Source organism: Dendrobates tinctorius, unplaced genomic scaffold, assembly GCF_039654945.1.
Source record: "Dendrobates tinctorius isolate UK_male_01 unplaced genomic scaffold, ASM3965494v1 ptg000202l, whole genome shotgun sequence".
Classification (NCBI taxonomy): Eukaryota; Metazoa; Chordata; class Amphibia; order Anura; family Dendrobatidae; genus Dendrobates; species Dendrobates tinctorius.
The window spans coordinates 267,390-288,359 of NW_027361869.1; the positions used below are offsets into that span (position 1 = coordinate 267,390).

Consider the following 20,970-nt stretch of genomic DNA (forward strand, 5'->3'; position numbering starts at 1 on the left):
AAAATTAACAAAATACAACTATACGTACACATGTCATATATATTAGTGTGTACGTATAATTGTATTTTACATTTTTATGTATTAAATTTTTTTATATTTTATTTTTTAATTAGACGTACACACTAATATATATTTTTTTAATGATAAAATGAAATATATATATATATATATATATATATATATATATATACACACACACACAAAATCTATATTATATAAATTTTATTTTAATATTTTAAAATATTGAAATTTAATATTTATTTTAGTACACTGTAATTTCCAAATGCCTCAGATCAGCGTGAAAGGCGTGCATTTTGTTCAATCCAGCCCTCTTTTTAACAATGAGAAGAAAAAAAACCATCCTGTCGGTGTGTATTAGAGATGAGCACATAGATTTAGAGGACTCTGGTTCAGCACCCACATCCATAGTCCACGGCTCTGAGAACGACCTCCTGCCTGCATCCCCAGCGCCGGTTCTGATTTGCTGACCCAGGGCGGCTTCATTATTTCGTTGTGGTGTCGGTCCTACAAGTCAGAAGAGGAGATGGGTATTCTGGCAGGTAGGAGGTGGTTCGCAGGGTTCCCGTCCGGCAGCCACGAATTACTGACCTGCCCACTGCAGCAGGGATCTGTGAATTGATTTGTTCACCTTTAATCTGTGTACATTAGTAGAACCAGGACTGTCATTTATCATGAACTTAACTTACCTCTTTATTAGCAAAACAGTATAATACCGCCACCAGGAGACCCTGCAAGACAATGACAGCAGTAACTGTGGTTAGATGACGTCCACCATCCACAAGGGGCTGGGGATAGAGTCGGGGTCTGAGTCAGTCTATTCCTAGCTTTTGTATCAAAACCTTCTGATCGTCTATGCTGAGCATGCTCCAGTAAGGACAAAAACCGTAAATGGAGGAAGAAGTGAGCTGTGACCTTGTGAATGGACGGATCCTGTGTTATCTACTGTATATAGAGGTGTGATCGGTCAATCAAAAGGAGAAGGAGGTGAGCTGTGACATCACCTATTGTGAATGGTGGATCCTGTGTTATCAGCTACAGTTGTGCTCAAAAGTTCACATACCCCAGCAGAATATTTGTTTTCTTGGCCCTTTTTTCAGAGAATATGAATGATAACACCAAAACCTTTTCTCCATTTGTTAAGGTAGATCTGCATTATAAGACGCACCCCCATTTTCCCCCCAAATTTGGTAATCAATCATAAATCCTTGATTAAAGTGTTAGCTCATTTTTTGTTGGTTTCTCTCTGAGATACTCTTAAATATTTCACGGATCCGTACATTCCTCAGCCAAGAATCTGCAAAAACCCTACTCCATGCCCTCATCATCTCCCGCCTTGACTACTGCACCCTCCTGCTCTGTGGCCTCCCCTCGAACACTCTCGCACCCCTCCAATCTATTCTTAACTCTGCTGCCCGACTAATCCACCTGTCCCCCCCGCTATTCCCCGGCATCTCCCCTCTGTCAATCCCTGCACTGGCTCCCCATTACCCAAAGACTCCAGTTCAAAACCCTAACCATGACATACAAAGCCATCCACAACCTGTTCCATCCATACATCTGTGACCTCGTCTCCTGGTACTTAAGGTACTGTCACACTTAGCGATGTACCAGCGATCCCGACCAGCGATATGACGCGGTCAGGATCGCTGGTACATCGCTAAGTGGTCGCTAGTGAGCTGCCACACAGGCAGATCTCACCAGCGACATCGCTAGGGACGGGGATCGCTACTTACCTGTCACACCAGATGATCCTGACGTCCTCCCGCCCGGCTCCACGCGTCGCTCGTCCTCACAGCAGGAAGCGCCACGGGAAGCTGACGACGAGAAACGGTCCTGAACGTTCTCGCGCGATCAGCAATAACCAGCGGGGGAGCCGGTCATAGGTAAGTATCACACACAGAGATATCGCTAGCAATATCGCTATAACGTCACTAGTTATAGCGATATTGCTAGCGATATCTCTTAGTGTGACAGGCCCTTTACCTGCACACAGCCTCCAATCCTCACAAGATCTCCTTCTGTACTCCCCTCTTATCTCCTCTTCCCACAATCGCATACAAGATTTCTCCCGCACATCCCCTCTACTCTGGAACTCTCTACCACAAAATATAAGACAACCGCCTACCATGGAAACCTTCAAAAGGAACCTGAAGACCGACCTCTTCCGACAAGCCTATAACCTACAGTAACCACCGATCCACCAAACCGCTGCACGACCAGCTGTACCCTCGCCTACTGTATCCTCACCCATCCCTTGTAGATTGTGAGCCCTCGCGGGCAGGGTCCTCTCTCCGCCTGTACCAGTCGTGACCTGTATTGTTTAATAGTACTTGTATGTATTATGTATACCCCTCCTCACATGTAAAGTGCCATGGAATAAAGGGCGCTATAATAATAAATAATAATACCTGGAAAGAGCTGAAAAAGAGGTTAAAGAAGACCTTAATGTACCGCAGGATCCCTGATGTCTGCTCATCCGTGGCGAAGATGAACACCACCTCATGGATCCCAAAGAGCGGGATGAGAGTCAGTGTCGCCTTTGCCAGTCTAAAAATGGAGAAATGGAGAATATTAAAAATGGATCTGTGAGCCCCCTGTAAGGCAAAGTTATACATTTATTCTGCTGAATAACAGAATTTGACACACAGAAAGGTGTAATAACATGGAGTGATCACTCCCCAATGAGGCGTTTATGAAATTGTACGTCACAAGGGTATTCCCAGCTCTGTAGGTAATCGCTTATTACTAGGATATACTGCCTCTTAGGATTGGTGGGGACCCCAGCCAACCATTGCCAATGAAGAGTCTGCTGCATCCTCTGCACGGCGTCACTTCCAGCCACCCACTGCGGAGCGTTACTATGTAAGTGAATAGGCCTGCGCAAGAGGCAGTCTGTTAGGTCTGTTGGTGAATGAAAGGCCTGTTTGGCATGGGCTAGTGCTAAACCAGGGATGAAACCTCAAAATCTGCTGTCGGTATCAAGTATCGATAAATAAATGCCATCATAGACCCCAAATGTTGTTTCATGAAAAGGATCTATCACTTTTCATGAATATGTAATTTGTTTTTACTCAGTGTAAATGCCACTGTTTTTCTGAATTCGGTGATGTTTTTCTTTTCTTCCTGCACCTCTCCGTTCCCAAGATATGACCCACTTTTCCCTGTACGTAAATCTAGTCTTGTTAGACAACTGGGTGTGGTCAACAAGAGAACGTTGACAGAGAAGAGCTGAGGAGCCCAGAAGATTTACATACCCAGAACAGAGGTCCATATCTCAGGAACGGAGAGGCGCAGGGACAAAAGAAAGGCAACGCCGTATTCAGGAGAACAGCGACATTTACACCAGGTAATAAAAATTACAAATTTATGGCAGGTGATTCGTCCCCTTTAAGACTTTTATAGGCCTAGAAATGGAAGCTAAAAATACACAGTATTTATAGGACAAGGCATCTAAGTAATCAAGGTGGTATTTGTGTGGCCTCCATTCGTGGGTAAGTGATGAATGGCGGCCCCCATCAGCGCGCGTTCTGCTGTGACAAGGATCTGTCAGGCACAAGTTGTGCAATCAGCACCAAGCGGAGCTGTTTAAAGCGGCGGGGGATAGCGCTAATTGATGTGAATGACAGGCGAAGCAATCGGAGAGCCGTATCATAATTAATGAATGATGGGAAGCGGCCCCTCACCTGCAAGACCCATTCCATTCATATGCCTTATTTGCGAAAGCTAAGAGTTTAAAAAAAACAAAAACATGAATGAGACGCCCATAGCTGCCATTTTTTTTTTTTTTTTTTGCTGCCCCACAGCAGCTGTAGATTTCAGTTAGTGCAAATCGATTCACAGGATCCGGTCCTTCGGCCATGTTGCTAATCTGTGGACGCTGGTCGGGAGCCATGAGAACCGCTACTTTATCGGTCGTCCATGACAGCACCACCTGAGAGAGGGGATCCGCCCTTTAGGAACAGGAAACCTACAGATACAAAAAGGGTAGCACCTCTCCCACGCATCAGTTGGTTTCCTGTTCCTAGAGGACAGGACTCCCTACAGATCGTCCGTCATGGAGTCGTCATGGATTCCCAGGCCGGCTGACCGACCCAGGTAGCGGGGGGGTCTCCTACCTCGGTCAGTGCGGGGTCCCTGGAAGCGCCACGGTGGGGCCGGGTAGGTCACCACGGCAGTGGACGGAGCAGGTGGAGCAGAGGGTCCGGTGGACACCGCCTCCAGAGCGCCAGCACCGGGTACGTATGCCCCGGGCCCTCCTGGTGCGCTCCCCCGGGTCCGGTCCTCCCGGTCGACGTCGGCGCCTGGTCGGCGGTCATGGCGGCGCGCGCGGGGCTGGGAGGCATTCCGAGCGGGGGGGGCGCCGTGCCGGCTCCTTCGCGCGCGCTCCCGCAAAGCTCTGGTGAGCGGCGGAAGTGACGCGGCGGAAGGGGCGGAGCCGGGAATGCCGAAACCGGAAGTCGGGTGCCGGCTGGCTTCCGATGCGCGCCGCGGGTGTACGCCTGTCTGGGGGTCGCGGGCGGCGGCTTCGGGAAGGTGGGGGGGGCCGGAGCATGGGGGGGAGGTCACGGGAGGATCCCGGGTGGGTGGTGCCATGGCCAGATCCCTGCTGACCCGGACACCAAGAGGCCATATAAGGCCGGTGGGGACGCTGCTGGGGTGCTTCCGAAGGGCCCAGCAATGGATACGACGGAAGCCCCCATAGACCAGCAGGACGAGGCGCAGGAGCGCTCGCAGAAACAGGCCACAACAAAACCACATACGAGTGGCCAGCAAAAGAAACAGAGACGAACAAGCGACCAAAGCCGCGGAAGTTCCTCCAGACTAAATGATCCCCCTGCCTCCCTCCGTGATCCGGTACCTGCTTCAACTGCATGGGTAAGAGATCTCCGTGAATGTACCCTGATGCAGTGTTCCCTTATGTTTTTTCGCAGGGGAAGAAAGCTACGGGAAAACAGAAGCACAGGGAATGTGCCCTCTGTAGTTGCCCCCTGCCAGATGGCCACCCTAAAAAGTTATGTCAGCCATGCATACGACAGACGGTAGGGGTTGATAGAGACAGGGAGTCCAGGGGTAGATTGTCAGGCCCTTATACTCTCCCCCGTTTACGCAGGTAGCGGAAGAGACACCTGACTTCAATTCAAGCCTGAGGGAGATAATCAGGTCGGAGATGAAAGTCTTATCTCAAGGGGAACCGTCTAGAAGAAGAGAGGCTAGTGTTTCAGGCTCGGAGGCCTCAGTCACCCTTAGGAAAGGCGATAACTCCTCGGACTCCTCGGCCTCCTCCTCGTCTTCCTCGGATGAAGACTCTAGCCGGTTCTGCTTCCCCTTAGATCAAATGGACAGACTAGTGAAGGCAATAAGGTCCACCATGGGGGTAGCGGACACAAAACGGGAACTCTCAGCACAGGACATAATGTTTGGGGGTCTAGACCCCAGAAAACGCAGGGCTTTTCCATTAAATGATAAAGTCCAGAGCCTGATAGACAGAGAATGGAAAAGACCTGAAAAAAGGGGCACCATGCCACCAGCTTTCAAGCGAAGATACCCCTTTGATGACCCAGTAGTAAGCAGATGGGATAAGGCCCCGAAACTAGACGCAGCTGTAGCCAAAGCGTCCAAAAAATCCTCCATACCCTTTGACTATATGGCCTCCTTGAAAGATCCGCTAGATAAAAATGCAGATTCTTTTCTAAAAGGAACATGGGAAATGTCAGCAGGCGCACTAAGACCAGCGATAGCTGCCACCTGTACAGCCAGGTCCATGATGGTCTGGCTAGATCAACTGGATTCCGAGCTAAAAGACGGAGCCTCAAGAGCATCCATTCGAAAAAATCTGCCGATCATCCAGAATGCCGCTGCGTTTTTAGCCGATGCTTCAGCAGACTCTGCAAGGATGGCGGCTAGAGCCGCGGGTCTATCTAATGCAGCGCGGAGAGCGCTCTGGTTAAAGTGCTGGCCGGGAGATATTCAGGCCCGGTCCCGTCTCTGTTCCATTCCTTGCGAGGGGGAGTATCTATTCGGCCCCGTCCTGGACGAATTATTAGAAAAAGCTGGGGATGACAAAAAGAAATTTCCCAGTCTGCCGAATCCTTCTTATAGACGTCCCTTTACCAGGAAAGGATATTTCCGTAGAAGGCCGTCCAGAGATCAGGGCAGATGGGATGAGAAAAGAAGGAAAGGTACAGGATTCATGTTTGGAGGAGGGGGGCGCCAGGAAGGTCCAGCTCGTGACACGAAAAAGCCACCCCAATGACTAGTTGCCCCGGTAGGAGGGAGACTAGCTGCCTTCTACCCAACCTGGTCGCTGATCTCTAATAGCATCTGGATACTGGGGATAATAGCTGTGGGACTGCGACTAGAATTCTCTTGGATCCCCCATGATCGATTTAAAATCACCCCACTCAGGTCTTCTACTTCAGAACAAGCTGCCCTGGAGGCCGAGGTTCATGACCTGTGCGGCAAGAAAGTCCTAACAGAGGTTCCAGAGGGAGAATGGGGGAAGGGTTTCTACTCCCCTCTGTTCCTGGTCCGCAAGCCAGACAGCTCCTTTAGGACTATAATAAACCTTAAGGCCCTCAACAAGTTTCTGGTCATACGTCCGTTTAAAATGGAAACAATTGAATCCACAATAAAATTGCTGTTCCAAAACTGCTTTATGGTGGTGTTAGATTTAAAAGACGCCTACTTCCATATACCCATCCATGCAGCTCATCAGCGTTTTCTCAGAGTGGCGGTTCAGTTAGATGGATCAGTTCGACATTTCCAATATGCGGCCCTTCCCTTTGGGGTGGCAGTCGCCCCCCGAGTATTTACTAAAGTGATAGCGGAGGTCATGGCCCATCTACGTGAGTCAGACATTCTGGTGGTCCCCTACCTGGACGATTTTCTTATCGTAGGCAAAACGGCGAATCATTGTTTGGAACAGCTACAAAGGGCAATGTCTGCCCTAGAGCGGTTAGGATGGTTGCTGAACATCAAAAAATCTCGGTTGCAACCGATGAGAGTCCAACAATTCTTGGGCCTAATCCTAGATTCTGAGAAACAGGAATGCCGTCTGCCTCCGGAGAAGCTTGTTCGCCTCCACTACCAGGTCCTGAACGCCTCCAATAACCCCACTATGTCCCTCAGGAAAGCCATGTCCCTTCTAGGCTCTCTTTCGGCCTGTATCCCGGCAGTCCAGTGGGCCCAGTTTCATGCAAGGAAACTTCAGAGTGAGGTTTTATTACATCAAAAAGTCCTTGGGGGTTACTTGGAGGGCCAGCTAACCTTGTCCCGTAACACAAGGGAGTCCCTAGAGTGGTGGCTAGATAAGGATAATTTATCTAAAGGGGTACCCTGGGAGTATAACATAGCCCGCATAGTCACCACGGATGCTAGCCCTTCCGGTTGGGGGGCTCATATGGGTGAAAAGCTAGTCCAGGACCAATGGGAACATCATCAGTTAGGAATGTCGTCTAACCTAAAAGAATTGACAGCAGTAGAACAGGCGGCTAAAAAGCTCCTTGTGTATCTACAGGGCCATCACGTGCGAGTGTTCTCCGACAATCAGGTCACCGTGGCGTATATCAATCACCAAGGCGGGACCCGTTCCAGACCCCTGATGATTGTAGCAGAGCGGTTGTTCCAACTAGCAGAGCAGCATTTTCTATCTTTAACAGCTCTACATATAAAAGGGAAGGACAACATCACGGCAGACTTTTTAAGCCGCAATCGGCTAAAGCAAGGAGAATGGTCCCTAAACACCTCCATATTCAACCTGATTGTACAAAAGTGGGGACATCCAGAGGTAGATCTCTTCGCCACCAAGGGGAACAAAAAATTGAGACAATTCTGCTCCCTAAATCCCAGAGAGAATCCTCTGGCGGTAGATGCCTTTCTGATAAAGTGGGACTTCAGGCTAGCCTACACCTTCCCTCCTCTGTCTCTACTACCCCTGGTGATGAGGAAAATCAGAAAAGACAGAGCAAGGGTTATAGTTATCGCTCCATTTTGGCCCAGGAGGGCATGGTTCTCATGCCTCAGGACCATGTCGGTATCTGATCCTTGGGTTCTTCCAGACATCCCGGATCTCCTATCCCAGGGCCCAGTCTTCCATCCTCAGGTGGCTGGCCTACATCTGACGGCATGGAGTTTGAACGGTCGCTGCTAGAAGAGAAAGGCTTCTCCCCAGACCTAATTAACACCCTACTTAAAAGTAGAAAAATCATTACCACGAAAATTTATGTTAGAATTTGGAAAAAATTCCTTCAAAACTCAGGAGTAGTCGCTGGGGATTCAGCACCTATAATTCAGATATTAGAGTTTCTACAGAAAGGTCTGGACATGGGGCTTTCCACCAGTACCCTTAAAGTACAAGTATCAGCCTTGGGGGCCCTTTTTAGCTGCAACATCGCTGGTAATTACTGGGTCAGCAGGTTCATTAAGGCGGCAGGCAGAACCAGACCAATAGTGAAGGATAGACTCATGCCATGGGATTTGAACCTAGTCCTCACTGCTATGACGGAAACACCATTCGACCCTATCTCATCGGCTTCCATAAAAAACCTGTCCCTCAAAATAGCCTTCCTGGTAGCTCTAACATCAGCTCGCAGAGTAAGCGATATCCAGGCATTATCTAGGAGTCCTCCTTATTTACAGTTCAAAGAGGATAGGGTAATACTTAGACCTGATCCATCGTACTTACCTAAGGTAGTTTCTAGCTTTCATAGGACACAGGAAATAGTCCTCCCATCCTTCCTCCCTAATCCAGTTAACGAGAAGGAAGAGAAACTACACACCCTGGATGTTAGGAGATGCCTCATAGAATATCTGGCAGTCACCGATCCCTGGAAGAAAGATAATGCCCTATTTGTCTCCCATCAAGGCCCTAGGAAAGGTTGTAGAGCGTCGAAAAATACGCTAGCCAGATGGATTAGAGAGGCGATTTCAATAGCATACACCTCAAAGGGCAGGTCGCCACCCGGGAAGCTGAGGGCGCATTCCACCAGGGCCATGGCGACCTCGTGGGCCGAAAGATCAGAAGTCTCCATTGACCAGATATGTAAGGCGGCTACTTGGTCCTCTCCGAGCACCTTTTATAGTCATTATAGGCTAGACTTGGGTGCTTCCACAGACCTCTCTTTCGGTATCAGGGTTCTGCAGGCTGTAGTCCCTCCCTAAATAGTTTTACTCTCTGTAATTCTCTCAGGTGGTGCTGTCATGGACGACCGATAAAGTCTTAGTTACTCACCGGTTAACGGTATTTTTCGGAGTCCATGACAGCACCCGTATATTCCCTCCCTTTAGTTTAGTTTGGGTGTGCACGTCTTCCTCTTGTATATGCCCACTGGTGATAAACATTTATAATAATAATAAGAATACTGTACAAAAATCATGCATTAACCTTGGAAGTCCTCTTGTGCTCTGTAATCCAACTGATGCGTGGGAGAGGTGCCACCCTTTTGTATCTGTAGGTTTCCTGTTCCTAAAGGGCGGATCCCCTCTCTCAGGTGGTGCTGTCATGGACTCCGAAAAATACCGTTAACCGGTGAGTAACTAAGACTTTCCTCTCGGCAGCTGCGGCTCCTCTTTTGATTACCTGGCCTTGTTGCAGTATGATGCATAGGTGACAGCACGCCAGGCCACGTAATCAAAAGAAGAGCCGCAGATGTCGGGAGATGGGAGACGATTCTCAGGGATCTACCGGTAATCCGGTGGGCACAGATTGCTGACATGACCGATGGACCAGGACCTACAGATCGATTCCCACCAACTCTAGTTTCCATATTGCTTCCATAAACCGTGCATAGAATAGTGCCGCCATACTGTGTTCAGGATATACCCTCTCTATCAGCCAGAACAAAGTGCGACTACAACCCTCGCAAAGGCAATATATATCCGACATCCCTGGGGGGGGAGATACAGGACATGATTGGGATCATGGATCCTCACCTCAGTTTGTAGTCCGCAAAACCTTTCTGATTGGCTCTCAGCTTGGACAATATCATTTTCAAGATCCTCATAAAAATCACAAGATTAATCTAATGAGTAAAGGAAGACATTGGGCGTAAGGCAGGCGTCATCACATAAATAAATTAGAAAAAATTCCCATTGTGTTTAATGAAGTCTGTTTTTCACATGTCCGATCTGTGATTTTCACGGCTATAACACGCACCCATTACAGTCTACGGGGCTGTTCACATCTACGTGTTTTTTGAATACCAAGTGACTGCAAAAATAAAAATGGAGACTTAAATGATTTGGATAAAAATCGGACAAGTCACCCATTAAAATCAACGGATCCCAAAAGAAAAACAATGGCTGACGTCTATGCGCTGTCCAAGTGATGTCTGTTTTCAGCTGTTTGATACTGTTTGATAGGTAGAAGGTTTTTTTTTCTTTTTTGCGTGCAAGAAAAACATATTAAACATTGATGGTTATAATGGACACACGGACCAAAAATGGATGGAAATTGAATCCGGCACCTAAAAAAAAAAACTTATGTTTGTTTCCAAACATATTAGGACCATTCTGGCAAATTCACATAACCCACTAGGTTCTGTCCTAAAAGATTTGCAAAAGCGACCCCTTTAATGACTCAATTGCCAATTATGTTAGGCCTCATCACCAATGAGTTCTGAGAGTTGCTTAGCAACCAGTTGTCAGGCTGAGATGACCAGACCGGGATGACCAGGGTGAGATGACCAGGCCGGGATGACCAGGCCGAGATGACCAGTCCGAGATGACCAGTCCGAGATGACCAGTCCGAGATGACCAGGCTGAGATGACCAGACTGGGATGGCCAGGCCGAGAAGACCAGGCCGGGAAGACCAGTCTGAGATGACCAGACCGAGATGACCAGGCCGAGATGACTAGACTAAGATGACCAGGCCGAGATGACCAGGCTGAGATGACCAGTCCGAGATGACCAGTCCGAGATGACCAGACTGAGATGACCAGGCCGGGATGACCAGGCTGAGATGACCAGACTGGGATGGCAAGGCCGAGAAGACCAGGCCGGGAAGACCAGGCTGAGATGACCAGACCGAGATGACCAGGCCGAGATGACTAGACTAAGATGACCAGGCCGAGATGACCAGTCCGAGATGACCAGTCCGAGATGACCAGTCCGAGATGACCAGTCCGAGATGACCAGGCCGAGATGACCAGGCCGGGATGACCAGGCCGAGATGGCCAGGCCGAGAAGACCAGACTGGGATGGCCAGGCTGAGAAGACCAGGCCGGGAAGACCAGGCTGAGATGACCAGACCGAGATGACCAGGCCGAGATGACTAGACTAAGATGACCAGGCCGGGATGACCAGGCTGCGATGACCAGGCCAGGATGACCAGCCTAAGATGACCAGACTGGGATGGCCAGGCCTAGATGACCAGGCCGGGCCTTGTTGTTATCGACATCTCACCGGTAAATCCGCAGTATACAGCCCAGTAAATATAATGTACCGCCAATATCATCGCTCACCACAGAGGCCAGCAGGATGGGGATCCGGATAATCCACCAGTAGGCCATGTTGTCATTTAGGGCCCAGCATCTGGAAAAGGAAAACTTCAACCAATCAGAGATTAAAAAAAAAATAAAATGAAAAAAGTAAAAATATCAAAACAAAACCTGGCCAGGGACATCTAATATGGCGTCACTTACTCTTTATTCTCCTTGAGATACTTCAGCGTCATCCAGGGAATTACGAATAAAACTGGCGTCCCTGCAACGGAGAGAGCGAAATTAATGAACATGATGTGAGCGCCCCGTACTGTACTGGCCTAGCAGGAATAGTATAATATCCTTATTTACCCCATCCAAGATACAGGTAGAGGGTATAATTATTCTTCTCGGAGAAAACGGCTCTGATCAGCAGCTTGTACAGGTAGACCGCCTCCACCACAAACCAGTAGTGATTGGCCAGAATGCAGTACTGCATTATCACCTGCGCCGCGCGGCATCCGATGGCGGCCTGTAGGACGTAAGTTAATAATATACTGTATAAAGAACTATTAAAGGGGTTTTGAAGTTTTAAAAAAAAAACTGTCCCTCTGTTAAAAATTTGTTTTAAAAATGTGCACTGTTCGCTTCCCCAGGTCCAACACGGAGTCTCGTCCTCTGCTCCTGTTTGCTATTGTCTGCAGCGCTGACGTCATGTCAACAGCACTGCAGCCAATCCACTTGGCTGAGCCGCTGCTCTCACTGATTGGCTGCAGCGCTGTTGACATAACGTCCTCACTACAGACAACACCAGGGAGCGGAAACCATTTCAAGTCTACTGAAGGCCCCGCTGCTGGTCATGCCGATTCTCCCGTGAATGCCAGCTCGAGGCCGGCGCTCAGAGGAGATCATGATTTTCAGTATACATAGCAGTGACTGATGATGCCCTGTATAGCACAAGCGATCGGACGATCGCAGCGTCAAGTCTCCTAAGGGAACTGTTAAATACAGAAAAAAGGTAAAAAGAAATGTTTTTAAAAAGAGGAAAAATTGAAAAAAAAACCCACAGGCTCAAATCACCCACCTTTTGCCCCATTAAAAATAAAACCATTAAAAAAATACAATATTTCTAATGTTTTCCAACTGTAACAAAAAAAACTGCTCAGCCAAAAATAGCGTTAAAAACATAGAAAAATGCAATTTTTTCCTGCATTTAAAAGGCACCTAAAAACACAATAAAAAAAGTAAAAAAAAGTTAAAAGAACAAGGATGTATAAACCGGGGCTAAACGTATGGGCGCGTCGGCCATATACGCAGTGGATTTTGCACTGCCTATCACAGTATGGGTTTTAATTAATTGGTTTTCTTCGATAACGAGATGATTATAGGGGGCGGTCATCTATAGCGTCTGACGACTAGTCAGATACACTGAGCAGGCACGCACTGAAGGCGCTAATTAATCAATATATGAAGAGTGGTGGACCGGACCTCCGGGACCTTCCTTGATCACTGGAGGATTGTGCATGGTGGCATCCCCTCTCTTACCTTGTTGCTGATGAGAACCTCCCAGTCTGACACCTCAATGATCTGCATGCCCCATCTATTCTCCTGTAAAACATCCCTCACAATGACCGATATTCCACGCAGGGCAAAGGAGAAGAACAGGTTGGCGTGGATGTAATTCCTGGTACAGCGCAATTTCCTGGAAAGATATAAGGAACTTGGTGGATCCAGGTCAGAAGAATCAATGGTCTACCCCACTGCAAAATGGCCAATGGAGAAGGTTGTCATGCACTGGAGGCCGTGTGGGCAAGAAGATCTTTCATAAGCCTCATACATCGTTCAACTCCAAGCTCCATGACAAAGTCTTACCAGGGAGGTCAACCTTCATTGGGGCCCAGGCCCGTGTGCAGCCTACGCACCCATTATAGCGGAACCTCTCCTATCATGTAGGTACAATACACAGCCTGGATATGGACATCATGTAAGGGTCACCTGCCTAAAATGACGGAAAACCCTTTATTGGTCATTTCTTGGCTCAATAGCTTTGTCAGCTCCATACATGGAGGGCGCAGGCTGTGTCATACAGCCAGCAACTGCCTCCAACAACAGGGATCTGAGATCGCTCTGATCGCTGCTATTTAACCATTTAAATGCTGCTGTCATCTCTGAAAGTGGCATTTAGGCAGCTCAAGCTCAGTGGCGCTACGTTTTGGTTGCCCATCACGCTCCCCCTTTCCCATGGTAGTCAGGGGTTAAAGACCTTGTGGTATCAGGACATCCTCTGCGGAGACGGCCGAGGCGTGGCGTGCAGACAGGTGGTGTATTGCTCTATGTAACCTGGCCTCAGTAGGGGCGATATTTACCTACACATGGTTAGTATCAGTAGGGATGACAGCAAGGCCATCAGGGACACCGAGTATCCCACAGTGTACAGCGCCCTGAAACTCAGCAGTAAGTCCTTGGTGTCCACCTAGAAAAACAGAGACGGAGTAATACTATGATCACGAGTTATAGCATATGCATAAACAAAATTAAAGGGGTTTTCTGCCTTTAGAAAACCCTTGTCCGCCGGTTGCAGTTTTGTTTAAATAAACAAATTGTGCTTCATTCACCCTTCCCCGGTCCAGCCCTGAGTGTCTGCCACTGCTCCCGGTGTCTGTTATTGTCTGCTGATGTCGTGTTGACAGCACTGCAGCCAATCACTGAGTGCAGAAGCTCTGCCAGCGTTGAAGGTATGAACGGCTTGCAGCTGTTGAGCTCACCGATTGGCTGCAGCGCTGTAGACATGACAGCTTTGCAGACAATGCCAGATACCGGAATTAGAGGCGAAAACTCAGCACCAGACCCCCCCCGAGGGTCAATAAATCAAAGTTTGAGGGACAGGGAGGAAGGAAGCCCCTTTAAACCCAATTATAACCCAGTATGCAGAATTGTATCTAGTGTATTATATATGTGTATATAATACTGTCACCTCTTCCTTCGTCAGCTCCATCTCGTCTTCACACTGTGATGAGTTCCTCCACGGTTGGGTCCCATTGATCATCACCCAGAATCCATCCAGTCCGCAGCGGCGGGAAACTAGTCCATGTTTTACTGTCAAGAAACATCAATACTCAGTACTGTGCGTAGTATATACAGTCATGGCCAAAAGTTTTGAGAATGACACAAATATTATATTTTCACATGATCTGCTGGCCTCTGGTTTTTATGTGTGTTTGTCAGATGTTTTTATCACATACAGAAATATAATTGCAATCATATTATGAGTAGCAAAAGGTTATATTGACAGTTAGAATGAGTTAATGCAGCAAGTCAATATTTGCAGTGTTGACCCTTCTTCAGGATCTCAGCAATTCTCCCTGGCATGCTCTCAATCAACTTCTGGATCAAATCCTGACTGATAGCAGTCCATTCTTGCAAAATCAATGCTTTTATTTTGTCTGAATTTGAAGGTTTTTGTTTGTCCACCCGTCTCTTGATGATTGACCACAAGTTCTCAATGGGATTAAGATCTGGGGAGTTTCCAGGCCATGGTCCCAAAATCTCTATGTTTTGTTCCCTGAGCCATTTAGTTATCACCTTTGCTTTATGGCAAGGTGCTCCATCATGTTGAAAAAGGCATTGTTGATCGCCAAACTGCTCTTGGACGGTTGGGAGAAGTTGCTCTTGGAGGACATTCTGGTACCATTCTTTATTCATGGCTGTGTTTTTAGGCAAGACTGAGAGAGAGCCCATTCCCTTGGCTGAGAAGCAACCCCACACATGAATGGTTTCAGGATGCTTGACAGTTGGCATGAGACAAGACTGGTGGTAGCGCTCACCTGGTCTTCTCCGAATAAGCCGTTTTCCAGATGTCCCAAACAATCGAAAAGGGGATTCATCAGAGAAAATGACCTTACCCCAGTCCTCAGCAGTCCACTCCCTGTACCTCTTGCAGAATATCAGTCTATCCATGATGTTTTTCCTGGAGAGAAGTGGCTTCTTTGCTGCCCTCCTTGAGACCAGGCCTTGCTCCAAGAGTCTCCGCCTCACAGTGCGTGCAGATGCACTCACACCTGCCTGCTGCCATTCCTGAGCAAGCTCTGCACTGCTGGTAGCCCGATCCCGCAGCTGAAACACTTTTAAGCGACGGTCCTGGCGCTTGCTGGTCTTTCTTGGTCGCCCTAGAGCCTTTTTGGCAACAAGGGAACCTCTCTCCTTGAAGTTCTTGATGATGCGATAGATTGTTGACTGAGGTGCAATCTTTCTTGCTGCGATACTCTTCCCTGTTAGGCCGTTTTTGTGCAGTGCAATGATGACTGCACGTGTTTCTTTAGAGATAACCATGGTTAACAGAAGAGAAACAATGATGCCAAGCACCAGCCTCCTTTTAAAGTGTCCAGTGGTGTCATTCTTACTTAATCATGACAGATTGATCTCCAGCCCTGTCCTCATCAAAACCCACACCTGTGTTAATGGAGCAATCACTGAAACGATGTTAGCTGGTCCTTTTAAGGCAGGGCTGCAATGATGTTGAAATGTGTTTTGGGGGATAAAGTTCATTTTCTAGGCAAATATTGACTATGCAAGTAATTGCTGTTAAGCTGATCACTCTTTATAACATTCTGGAGTATATGCAAATTGCCATTAGAAAAAATGAAGCAGTAGACTTTGTAAAAATTAATATTTGTGTCATTCTCAAAACTTTTGGCCATGACTGTAGTATATATAGTGTGTATATAGTACTGTGCATTCATCTAACCCATATGTGGATAATCATAGGTTATAAGGGGACAGCAAGTTTAAAAGTCTGAATATCCACATGACAGCAGACATGCATGCTACAGACACCTTCTCAGAGCATTTTTCTCTGCCCAAGATTGATCCCGACGAGCAAATGGGGCTACATAGTATGCAAATGCCATACTTTACTATGGCTGCATCCCATTATTTTTAGTCAACAGACCCCCTAATAAGCATTGATAGCATAACCTATCCGTAAAAAAATGTATAATATATAGAACCTATATATTTTTTATTTAATATATAATTATATGTATCAAAAAATAAAATAAATGAAATAAAAAATATTATATATAGAGGTGTGCATATATATATATATATATATATATATATATATATATATATAATATTATATTTTGAGCAGCCAAAATTCAGCAAAAATTTCACCCAAGAAAGTGGTTTTCAATTCTCTTTAACATGCAGTTTTCAAAATCACCACTAGAGGGCACAAGAAAGCCTATACACTCCATTCATGTAGTTGACAGAGGCTGAGAAGTTCTTCTCTGAGTGGACCCCGAGGCCGCCACATCCTAAAGATTACCTGCAAATTACTCTCGGCATATTATCACCTCCACCGCTATGGATTTTTCAGTATAACCCTTAATTACATAGGCAGAAAACCGCAATATGAAGTCAGTTCACATATCATGAGGCCTCCAGAGCCTCGTGCCTCAAGAGGCTGAACAGTTATTAAAGAACGGATACAAAACATTCTAAGCAGATGACATAAGTATGTAATTACCTTTCTGGAACCAAGGAAGATAATAAGGACAAGACACGCTGGTGATCGCTCCGGGTGCGCCATCTGGCCAGCAGGCATACATATCAAAAGTGCGATTGCAATGCAGACCTATGAGGAGGGGCGCAAAAATCAAGAAGGTCAGAAGATGCGATGAGGAGATCCATGTTGGTGACTTTACAGTATAGTATATGGAAAACAGCTGAGGATCCCAATCTGGACCGGTGCCCCCCATTCTTTTAATTGGTGAGGATCCCATCGGTTGGACCCCCACTGATCCTATCAATATGCTATTAATATTTTTAACCATTTCCAGGCACAGATAGTTTTCATTTTTCGCTTTTGTTTTTTGTATTTTTTAACCGTTCCTTCCAATATCCAAGAACAATTTTGCCATTGCTTTTTGGGGTTTCCATTCAATATGAGGCAAACAAGACATGGCAACATTATTCTGCGGGCCCAGCGCGATTACGGAGATACCACATTTATATAAGCAAATTGTCCCTTCACAGAGGTAGAGGGCATGAACGCAAACCCCTTAGATATAACATTTATGTAGTTTTTTTTATGTTTTGCTAAAAATTAAAAATACAATGTTGATGTAGACAACTTTTCCATCACTTTCTGCAACAGGACTACAAAAAGTCTCTTTAAAAAAAAATAAAATAAATAAATATATATATATACACACACCCATGTGCATCTCACAAAATTAGAGTATCATCAAAAAGTTAATTTATTTTAGTTCTTCAATACAAAAAGTGAACATCATATATTCTATAGAGTCATTACACACAGTGATCTATGTCACGGGTTTATTTCTGTTAATGTTGATGATTATGGCTTACAGCCAATGAAAACCCAAAAGTCATTATCACGGTAAATTAGAATACTTTATAACACCAGCTTGAAAAATGATTTAAAAATATGAAATGTTGGCCTACTGAAATGTATGTTCAGTAAATGCACTCAGCACTTGGTCGGGGCTCCTATTACTGCATCAATGCGGCGTGGCATGGAGGCGATCAGCCTGTGGCACTGCTGAGGGGTTATGGAAGCCCAGGTTGCTTTGATAGCAGCCTTCAGCTCGTCTGCATTGTTGGGTCTGGTGTCTCTCATCTTCCTCTTGACAATACTCCATAGATTCTCTATGGGGTTAAGATCAGGTGAGTTTTCTGCCAATCAAGCACAGTGACACTGGTGTTTGTAAACCAGGTATTGGTACTTTTGGCAGTGTGGACAGGGGCCAAGTCCTGCTGGAGAATGACATTTCCATCTCCAAAAAGCTTGTCGGCACAGGGAAGCATGAAGCGCTCTAAAATGTCCTGGTAGACGGCTGCGCTGACTTTGGTCTTGATAAAACACAGTGGACCTACACCAGCAGATGACATGGCTCCCCAAACCATCACTGATTGTGGAGACTTCACACCAGACCTCCAGCAGCTTGGATTGTGGCCTCTCCAGTGTGAAGTCTCCACAGTCAGTGATGGTTTGCGGAGCCATGTCATCTGCTGGTGTAGATCCACTGTGTTTTATCAAGACCAAAGTCAGCGCAGCCGTCTACCAGGACATTTTAGAGCACTTCATGCTTCCCTCTGACAACAAGCTTTTTATATATAACAGACTTGAACTTGTGGTTACTAGATTGCAGGTTCAGTACACTAAAATATATGTATATTTCAGTGTATTTTAATTTCATCTACAGTATTATCTGTTAAGGCCCTGCCTATGACGGGTTACAAAAATGGCAAGCACAAGAGCATTCATTACACCCCAAACTACTTTAATATCCCACCAGCATCCTGTGATCCCAGGGGAGAAAAGAGATTGGGTGATAGGAGAAGTTACTTTTTCTAACCGCTTAGATGCTGTGGTCACTATTAACTGCAGCATCTGAGCGGTTAGACTGCAACCGTTTTGTTTAGCATTAATCGCAGCAGTTACAGGCAGGAATCAGCTGTATAATGTCTGGACCCCTGGTGGGTCTACTAAACTGAACTTACAGCACTATGGATCCCTACAGGGCTCTAAGTTTGGTTCAGTAGAGCGAAGGGGTTTGGGTATTAAATTCAGAATTTCTCATAGGTTTTCAGGACAAAATTATCCTATAAGTAAACACATCTGCTCTGGGAAATAGATTGTAAGCTCCGTGTCACTTCCTGCAATCACACGTCTTGTAAACATTTGGACAGATGCTATAGGAAAGGTCATTTCCTTATGCTGACCTATGGGGTCAAGTGTCACCAGTTTTTCCAGACTGAGCGCCTCACTGAAAATCCAGAAGTTCACCTGCCCCGCAGCGATGTGACACGTATAAATAATGCTAATTTTACAAATCTCTGCTGGATGAGTTGTAGGTTTGAATGACACCATTCATTTTCCCATAGAATTCCATAAAATACCTAGTATTATAAAATGATGAAAAAACAGCAATTCTGCCTTTGTTTTTTTTACATTTTGATTTTAAAGCATCCACGCTATGGTAAAAATGACCTGATAATCTGATTCTCCATGTCAGTACGATTACGGCGATACCAAACTTGTGCAGTTTTATTATTATTATTATTATTATTATTATTATTATTATTATTATTATTTTAGTGCTTAAAACAAATTCAGAACTCTGTAAAACAAAAAATTAAAAATTTTTGTTGACATTTTCTAAGACTCAAGTTATAACATTATTTTATTTTCCAGCAATGGCGCAGTGTTAGGGCATGTTTTTGTGCATGGTGAGATGGCGTTTTACCGATACCATTTTGGGTATATACGATATGTTGATTGCTTTTTGTTTTCATTTTTTTTATAGATATATTGTGACCAAAAAATGTCTCTTCTGATGTTTAGTTTTCTCTTTACTGTACAAATTAATTATTTTTATATTTTCATAAATCGGACTTATGGACTGGGTGAAACTAGATATGTTTACTTTTTTTACTTTCTTTGTAGACTGAAAAAAGGAGATTTTTACATAATTTTTCAATTTATTTTTTTTACTATTTTTATTTAGACCCCTTAGGGCACTTGAACCTGCGATCCTATGATACAACGGTATTGCAGTATATAGTAAATGATGGTGTGTGAAGCTCAGCGTGTGGCGGGGCTTCACAGCATTACCAAGATGGCAGCCATTGGGGCCTTCATCAGGTCCCAGTTTCACTGGTAACTCACTGGCTTCATCACATGTGGACCCCGGCTTGGACATACAGTTACGTCCACATGCGCCAAGGGGTTAAGCAAGTACCGTATTTATGCCCACGACCATGTTGCTTCTTTTTGTGCCACTGATTTTACAGGGTAAACACTAGGCCTCATCGGCCAAGTGACTAAAATGAACACTGTCTTTGTTGTCCCTAGCAACCAATCACAGAGCATCTTTCATTTCTTATACTGCTCTGGCAAAGTGAAAGCTGCGCTGCCATTGGTTGCTATGGGCAACGAAGACAAAAACAGTATTTTTCTTTTAGACACATCTACACTATTTTTTTTCCCTCATGGATTTGATAAGGATGCACAAGACATTGTGGCATCTGCTGTCAAATGTCATATTATGGAGATATTCACTTTTAAAGACAGACCCCCAGCCATCACGACAACCCATTGGCGCCCCGGGATCAAGAAGCAATGGCGGTGCTGACCTTGGGGACGTGGCGTTCTTTCCATCCATCTGTAGCAGTCTTCTTTATATCTCATCCATTCTTCAATCGTTTTCTCTAGAACTTTACCAGCAACGCTCTGCAAAACAAGGAATCAAAAGTGTCAATCTGACAACAGTGAAATCGGGAGATTTGCTACAACTGTATCCAATCAAAACAATTCTCTCTGAGTCAACAGTCTATCTGCAATTTACCTGCACTGATACATTGCAACACACTATCAACACACAGAATTGTTGATGTATTTAACTCACAGAGAACTGTGAACAAGTGCAGCAAACCCTCAGCTGTGAGAAGCTTTAGATCATTGCAGCGTCTAGCTATAAATTACAATTGATACAAATACGATTA

General features: G+C 45.8%; 1 protein-coding gene across 3 annotated transcripts in view; it reads right to left on the bottom strand.

Annotated features, from left to right (window-relative positions):
- LOC141057025 (glucagon receptor-like) overlaps positions 1-20,970 on the bottom strand; it is a 63,394-nt gene that overhangs the window by 1,286 nt on the left and 41,138 nt on the right. For 2 of the 3 annotated variants that reach the window (XM_073553507.1, XM_073553509.1), the window contains 11 exons: positions 20,602-20,698; positions 16,967-17,074; positions 14,414-14,535; positions 13,806-13,912; positions 12,985-13,141; positions 11,812-11,971; positions 11,662-11,722; positions 11,482-11,551; positions 9,952-10,040; positions 2,430-2,568; positions 708-749 (listed from right to left, as the gene is read on the bottom strand). In XM_073553507.1, coding sequence (XP_073409608.1) covers positions 708-749; positions 2,430-2,568; positions 9,952-10,040; positions 11,482-11,551; positions 11,662-11,722; positions 11,812-11,971; positions 12,985-13,141; positions 13,806-13,912; positions 14,414-14,535; positions 16,967-17,074; positions 20,602-20,698 — 1,152 coding nt within the window. The remainder of the gene's footprint in view (positions 1-707; positions 750-2,429; positions 2,569-9,951; positions 10,041-11,481; positions 11,552-11,661; positions 11,723-11,811; positions 11,972-12,984; positions 13,142-13,805; positions 13,913-14,413; positions 14,536-16,966; positions 17,075-20,601; positions 20,699-20,970) is intronic. The other variant, XM_073553508.1, reaches the window with a different exon arrangement.